The 8,249-nt window shown below is 36.8% G+C and overlaps 1 protein-coding gene across 12 annotated transcripts in view; it reads right to left on the bottom strand.

Annotated features, from left to right (window-relative positions):
• Nucleotides 1-1,088: 1,088 nt before the first annotated feature.
• The window catches only part of obsl1b (obscurin like cytoskeletal adaptor 1b), a 30,644-nt gene continuing 23,483 nt past the window's right edge, over nt 1,089-8,249 (bottom strand). For all 12 annotated transcript variants that reach the window (XM_065252152.2, XM_065252154.2, XM_065252153.2 and 9 more), the window contains 8 exons: nt 6,444-6,710; nt 5,407-5,519; nt 4,839-4,992; nt 4,486-4,647; nt 4,268-4,372; nt 3,367-3,633; nt 2,128-2,397; nt 1,089-1,854 (listed from right to left, as the gene is read on the bottom strand). In XM_065252152.2, the coding sequence (XP_065108224.1) occupies nt 1,844-1,854; nt 2,128-2,397; nt 3,367-3,633; nt 4,268-4,372; nt 4,486-4,647; nt 4,839-4,992; nt 5,407-5,519; nt 6,444-6,710 (1,349 nt within the window). In that variant the 3' untranslated portion in view covers nt 1,089-1,843. The remainder of the gene's footprint in view (nt 1,855-2,127; nt 2,398-3,366; nt 3,634-4,267; nt 4,373-4,485; nt 4,648-4,838; nt 4,993-5,406; nt 5,520-6,443; nt 6,711-8,249) is intronic.

Here is an 8,249-nt window from a genome sequence, read left to right as displayed (position 1 = left end):
GCCCGATGACAAAAGCTTTGGTTACACTTTACTTGAATGGGTGTTTATAAGACTGAAATGACACTTTTATAATCATGACATATAAGGTGTCATGAACATGAAGGAGATTTTATGCACATTTATGACGACTGTCATTAAGTGTCATTTTTATTTATATCATTTTAATGCAAAGATGACATTGTTGGAATTGTCATTTTTATGACAACTTGACATAAACAAATACTTCATATCTTGTCATAAATCTGTAATAAACATGACATAGCAGAATAATTATTAAGAAACTACTTAGAAACATTACATTAAACTGTAATTTAAATGTCATTAAGTGTTAATACTATGTCAAATAATTATAAATACCTTAACAAAATGCAACAGACACCTCAAAATAGTATACTTAAAGCAACACTATGTAGTTTCCAAGTAAAAATGACTTGCAGCTCCCCCATGTGGTTGAAAAGCGCAACAGTGCCTGGTATCAGACACTCTTCTGCAGGCAGGGGGAGGGGCGGGGCTGTGTTTCCTACCCTCCACCGCCACTTTCAGAGTGTGCTTGTAGCAGCTAGGAGGCTGCTCAGGTTGCAGCAACAGTACAATTTGTCCAGTTAAAAGTTGTTCTATCACTGAAATAATTTTAGAGTCATTATTTAAAGGTAAAAAAAACTACATAGTGTTGCTTTAACTTTGTGAACATACATAATAAAAACATAAATAAATACATAAAAAACTGACAAATACTTGTTAAAGTCTTACCAATTTTTTTGTAAACTATATGACCAAATTAGATCAGTTGCATTTAAAATGTTCCTTAACCATTCTCTGAATATCATCCAGGGAGAATTATCTTCTGTTTTAATTAACACACATACTTTTTGGAATACCAAGATCATCCAAACAGTAAAAAATAAGTACGTAAAGGTTTCTGCTTTGTTGTTAGATTTTGAAACAAGTTTAAGATGTACATGTCTCATCATTGCAGTGCATATATATTTCAGCACTGTTATAATATGTTCATAGAAAATAATGATAAAAAATATATATTTTTTTATAATTTCAAATAGCTGAAGACAAATTCAAGTTGAGACTAGAAGCATGTTCTGTAAAGTTTATTGAAAGATATTGATAAGCAAGGGTACATTGCAGCCCTATATTTGGATATTTAGGTAAAGTGTTGTGAAATATGATTTGAATATAACAGCAAACTACAACTCACAACAGCATTTTTTATTTATTTGTAAATTACGCTGTCTTTTTACTACTCTGAAAATGATTGTATTCATAAATTCAACGTATTAGTTACATAAACTAAAACTGCTTTCGTTCCCAAACCCTCTTGTAACCTTTGGCCCTGCGCATTATTACATCATTGCCTTAAATCTGCACATTACTCGGCATTCCACAAATCATAAATAAAAAAACACAGAAAATTATATCTACACAAGGATATAGTACACAAATTTACCTGTCCCGAATTAATGTGCAAGACATTTAAGTCATAAAAGCATAGATGAATGACATGTCTGGGTTTTCGGCCTGATGCGGTTCATTCATGTCATTAACAAAGCAAAAGGATTTGACCAACGTAGTATTTAGGAAATGTTTCTATAATGGATGGTAGAAAATGTTTTCTAATTAATTTCTGATGGCTTAATAATAAATCCCAGACATGTTTTTCTATGGTTAGTGCAGGCCTCAAGTAAAATTGCTGTTAAAGTCACATACTGTATGCATATATGTGTAACAGCATTCGTATTGACATGTGCCTAATTATTGACAGACCTATCAGTTTTTGGTATATAACTGGTTGGGACGTAATCACTGTTAAGTGCTTACAGTGAGTTGTTTCTCAATGGCTACCTGCAACAAAAAAAAGAGAGAAAAAGATTAACAAGTCAGGCGTCTTTTGATTAATCCTTATCTTGGATGCCATTGCAAATCACGATGCCCAGGCTATCATACAGTAGTCGTGTATCAAGTTCTTATTAAACCAAGATCAGACTCCATGTCTAAGAATAAGCATCTCAGATTTAGAGGAAAGGTAATGAATGCTTCTCCATACACTGTACATCTAAATATTGATCCGCCATTTTGGACATTATAAAAACTAGAGGAGCTCAGTACATGACTTACTTCTGACATGCAGATGTGCAGTGCTTTTGGCTTGTCCAATGATAAAGCAGAGCGTGCCACTCATCTCCTCTGACGTCTGTTTGAGAGTGAGCCTATGGATGGTTCCCAGTTTCTCCATGACAACTTTGGGACCCGGATGCAGCGTCTGTCCATTCAGTGTCCAGGTAGGAGCCTTGGCCTCAGGCAAAGACACTTCACATGCAAAGCATGCATCCGCAGGAGCAATTACCTCCACATCCTTAAGATCATTCACTATGAGGATTGACTGAGCTGTTATGGTAAAGTGGAGGCAACAATTAACACAGTGTTAAATTATTCAAGTTATGTAAATTTATTTTTTACACTTATGAAAACTAAACAGTAATTTCCAGTTTATAATTATTTGTCAGTGACATTAAAGTGCAGAGCCAAACACAGTTCAAAATGTACCACTAGGGGGCACTGTCAAAGACAAAATTTCTGTGTAACAAGCAGTGAATGACAAATACCTTTTAAATGTACTTTTTATAATAATAAACCATCCAAATGTGAACTACGTTAAATGTTACATAAGACTAATTTGTAATCTAAATTATTTGCCAGAACATGTGTGTAAAAAGTTGCTTGTAATAATGGGGCTATTATCTCCTGGTCTAAATACAAAAATAATGTACTATACTTTAAACTTGAGTAAGAGACAGTGTTTTTGAAACTTACCATGCTACATATTATGAATTTCATTATATACATGATTCATAATATATATTACTACACATTAAGTGCAGTACAGTTTGCAATAGTCAATACTAAAGTTTACTAAACGTTATTTTTGCATTTGTACAAAGGTGTAGGTTTTCGGGCTCCTCAATGAAGAAAAGTGTGAAGAATTCAATAGGTCTGTTATCGCCATCTGTCGGTTAATTGGAATTATGACAGAGATGCTCGAGCGCATCACGTCACGTGACAAAACACTACACCGACGGCTGAGGTAAGATGCGCTGTCCCCATTGTGCTAAGATTTGTTGGTAAAAATAGTTAAAAACACACAATCTGCTCAAATAATTGTGTAACGAACTTTTTAAGAACATATTGTACATTTTTAAAACCGGATTTGTGACACGGTTTAGGCAAATTAATCTTCGCGCCAAAAACGGATTTGATTAACTCACACCGAGGCAAAATATGACAGCGCTAACAGTCAAATATCAGCTAACACCCACATGTTCTAGTATCTTCTGCAGAGGATTAATTTTGCCTCACCTACTACAGTAAGTTTAGCTGAGGATGTGTAGTTTCCAACTTGAACACTATAGGTGCCCTCATCCTCAAGCTGGACCTGCTGAATCACAAGTTTTCGGTAACATCCCTCGCTGCAGATCTCAAAGCGCTCGGAGGGCAGGATGACATTCGGTCCCTTATACCAGCGAATACTGCAACGGGGATTTGTCACCGTGCAATCCAGCACGACACGAGTTTTCTCCACAGCGGTTTTATCCTGAAGTGGCTTCACAATGTTTGCTGGCAGTGCTGTAAAAATACAGTTTTAGATTTAATCCCGCATCAAATCACAGAGGTACTGATTTAACTACACAACTGTGTCGTGAAATATTGCTTTAAAAATACTTAAATAAATAACTATAAACAAGTCGTGCATCGCAGTTTGTATAATGTTTGTCCTAAATAGTATTCAAAATTATAATTAGTATGTCCCAAATCGTAGATGTTAAAATCAGTGGTGGCTTGTGACTGCTTATCATTCGAAATAAGTGTTCGGAGTGTCATGTGTGTTGCTTGCGTTTTCAAAATATGTGTTTGTTGCGACATGTGAACCATGTGCATCACGTGTTTTGTCAAAATAAGTGCCTGCTGCACACGCGTCAAAACCGTGTATGATAAAAGAGACGCTCACGTTTACAAAACACACGCAAGACACTCCCTTATCAGTAAACTCTGATTATGCGTGAGATTATGTCAGTATCTGGCAAACCATAGCGTCTCTTTAATCATAAACCACACAGGATCTCTTGATGCGCAGAACACATATTTTGAAAAAAGGAATCACACACATACTACATACATACATGTTTTGACAAACTTCGCATTGAGCGCCCTCGAAAAAAGAAGACACCGGCCCCCACTGTTTAAACTATAAAATACAGACCTTCAACCTCAAGGTAAGCTGTCGACTCAACATTCTTGGCAGCAAACTTGATCTCCCCAGAGTCTTCTCCTTTGACATTGCATATAAGGAGGAAGTGCTTAGTACCTAAGACAACATGTAAGAGGCAAGTTTTAGATCAGGTATTACTTGAAATGTTAATAGTTGAAAGGGTCGATTTTGAAAAGCATGCAACTTTTAGAAGCAGGTGTTTGAACAACCTTCCTGGCGGATCTTAATGGTGCTGGTTGGTTTAATCTTCTCATTGTTTTTAAACCACTCTCCAGGAACATCATCTAGGGACACTTCACACACGAACACAGCATTCTGATCTTCTTGGATATCCAGATCCTCTAAACCCTGCAATATCTCAAGCTCCCTTTCTGTCAAAATAAGCCATTAAACATAAAAGCGACGCATGGTTAATGGAGCAAAAACATTTCCCTGTTTGTCATTTTTGCTTTTACCAGTAGATGGCACTGTTGTACTTTGAGTGAAATAATTCCCCAGTAGGATTACATTTATGATTTACTTTCTTACTTTGTATAATCTGCAAGGAAAATTGTGTTCTTACCATATACATCCACTGAACAGGATGTTTTAGCATCCACGGCATCGCACGTATATATACCAGTATCTCCCTGTTCACACTTTAGGATCTGTAGAAAGCATTTTCTTCCCATTGAGTATATACGAAGATTTTTTCCTGGCTTAAGCTGAACTCCATTCTAGAAGAAATGGATTTATTATGAAGCAAATATGTTACTACCAGCAGTGTCTGCTTCAAACTATTTTGCTTTCATTTCCTTACTAGCTATTGCTTGAGATAAAGGGATAGTTCACCCGAAAAAGAAACATTATTTCATCATTTACTCACCCTCAAGTGGTTCCAAACATGTTAAATTTTCTTTGTTCTGCTGAACACAAGATGTTTTGAGCAATGGTTGTAACCAAACAATTTTGGAGCACCGTTGATATAGTATTTTCCTACTATGGAAGTCAAAGGTGCTCTTGCTTTCTGCTTGATTACAATTATCTTCCTTTATGTTGGAATGACATTAACTTGAGGGTAAGTAAATTTATTTTTATTTCCGGCCGAACTATCCCTTCAATGTATTGAAGGATATGTAGTTCAGTTTTACCTTTGTCCACTTTACGTCTACGTTATGACGTGACAGCTCGCATTCAAGGGTAACTCCAGCGCCCTCTGGGTGCCTACTATCCTCAAGCTTTTTCAAAATTGATACTGGGATTTCTAAGGAAACAACAATGCACAGTTTTGTAAGCCAAACTAAACAATTTATGTTGTGACAAAAAATTGTCCATATTGAATTAAGTGAAACAAAAACACGTTTGTGTTTCTCACTTAAAGTTGTTGGGACTTGATGAACTTGATCACCTTTGAAAGCCTGTGGGCTTCAAAGCAGGTCACTTTAACTTACACTCTGTCACCTGTAGCACTTATTTGACTTTTAAGATCACATGATCTCATCAATCTGTATAGTATAACAGGGGCTTAGACTTAACCGTACCTCAGCTTTGTGCTGAGATGACTTTGTGAAGAGTCCTTTGTTGCAGTGGTATTTACATGTTATTGTCATTGTCATTGACAGCTTTGTGACTCCAAAGGGTAAGCCCTATTGAGTGACTTGGCGTAGAAGAGATTACCTTACACCAGCACCTTATGCTTGTGAAGGTTTGAAATGTTTCAGTAGCTGCAGTCTGATCATGTGATCCATATCTTTTTATATGTGTAACCTGACACATGGTAAGAGCAGTGGCAAAGCTGTCTGTCCATGCCATTGTACTGTCATCAGCATCTGAAATTTAACCAGTTTGATGACTTACATCACTGCCCTGGACCCTCTTACTTCGAATGGTGTTGATTGTGGCCAAATTTCGCCCCGTATAGGTTATTTGTTGCCAAAGTAGTTAAGATAAAAACGTTTCAGCTTACATACTGAGGCATATTGACTAAATATGGGTATGACCTTTATAGTTTATTTAGTTTATACATTATGTGTGTTTTGGCTGTCTATTATGTTGACATTTCTTACTATAAACATTCAGGAGGATGTTTTTTTTGTTGTTTAGATTTGTTTATACTTTTTAAAAGTTTCTTTGAAATACTGTTTGTCTCCCACAGTCATATTTCCAGTATGCCCAATTTGTACGATACCTTTAACAATCAATTTCGCTGATGATCTGATGTTCTCAACAGAGAATGTGTAAGTGCCAGTGTCATCTAAGGTCAGGTTGGAGATGGTGAGGCTGTGCACCCGTCCCTTTGCAGTCATACGCAAACGGTTGTTGTTTTTTAGAGCGTGTCCATTCTTCTGCCACACAGCCTCTACGTTGCTATGAGAGAGCTCCACCTCAAAAGAGGATGTCTCTCGCTCATAAGTCTGGATCTCAGCTAGACCCTTTCGGATCTTGATTTTTCTTGCTGCGTGAAAGGCAAAGTAAAAGTGTTGTTTATTGATGATGCAATTACTTAAAATAATATTAACTAGTATTAAAGGGGCACTCCACTTTTTTGAAAATATACTCATTTTCAGGCGCAATGATATTACGCAGCAGGCGAAAATAGTCACCTTAGTAACTTTCAATGGCAGGGGACTATTTTCGTGCAGTGCATAATATCATTGCGCCTCCTGCAGCCATGTCACAGCAGTAAAGACCTTGATTATTACGCCAGAAAGAGTATAGCTCCTAGCCATATCTGCTAGGAATTTTCCGTCTAGGGGTGGGCGATAAACCGGTAGACAAAATTAACCGGTAGAAATTTGTCAACCGGTAGAGATTTTGGACTATCGTTTCTATCGAGGTTACGTGCCCACGTCACGCTCCTGTGCGTGTGGTCGCGAAAACGTAACGTTTGTACACGTATTTAAGCACTGCAGTTTTAAAACAAGTTATTTTAAGCCATTGAAACACAGACAACAGATCTGTATGCGTGCGTTCTTTCTGTGTGTCAGAGCGGACAAGTCGCGCAACCGCTGCTCTTTCTGTCTGTGAGGAGCGCGCAAGTCGCGCGACCTCTGCTTATTAAGCTCGTGAGCATTTTTCCCGCTTTATTGGCCTTAAATACACATATGCGTCAAAATTCCCGTCTTTGCAAGCATCATCATAAACACGACCAGTAAGGTCTTAAGAGAAAGTAAACAGCTAAAAGAGAAAGCGCATGTGTAACAGTGTATTGGATCCGGACTTTGGTCTTAAAGGGGAAGTTACCTAATTTTGCTCCTGTCTGTCACTCGAACAGACATTGAGAAAAAAAATCTCTCACTGCTCCTGATTAAATCACTTTTCTACCTTAAATAAAAAATATATATAGGCCTATACATACATGCATAATTATTTATTATCATTCTTATTGACTGTGTATCTTCAGAGAGCTTGAGTTTTGTTTGTTTTTATCTTCTTTCTATGCTTGTATATGTTTTTTGTGAAAATTATGAACATTTCTATGGTATTAAAGATTTAAACCTTATTAAAACATAAAAAACTCTACCGTGATACATATCGTTATCATGATATAAAATTAATCCTATCGTGATAGAAGATTTTGGTCATATCGCCCACCCCTATTTCCGTCTTAGTACACAATGTAACTACAGAAGTTTTAAATAGGAAAAAATATCAAAACTCTTTGGGTTTTTTAGGTGCAATGCTAATGGAACAATCAGATTCTATGGATTGTGCTAAGCTATGCTAAAAGTGCTAGCGTCAGACCCAGAGATCAGCTGAATAGATTACAAAACGGTAAGAATCAAATGTTTAACTCTAGGGGAGCTGGAAAATGAGCATATTTTCAAAAAAAGTGGAATGTCCCTTTAAAGACAAGGACAAACTCTAAAAAATGCTGGGTTGTTTTTAACCCAGGGCTGGGTCACTATTGGATAGAACACATTGCTGGGTTAAAATGAACCAAAAATTGGGTTGTTTTAACCCAACTGCTGGGTTATTGTTAATCAACCATGTC

This window comes from Paramisgurnus dabryanus, chromosome 15 (genome assembly GCF_030506205.2).
Source record: "Paramisgurnus dabryanus chromosome 15, PD_genome_1.1, whole genome shotgun sequence".
In the NCBI taxonomy this organism is placed as follows: domain Eukaryota; kingdom Metazoa; phylum Chordata; class Actinopteri; order Cypriniformes; family Cobitidae; genus Paramisgurnus; species Paramisgurnus dabryanus.
This window is presented reverse-complemented; position numbering and strand designations above follow the sequence as displayed.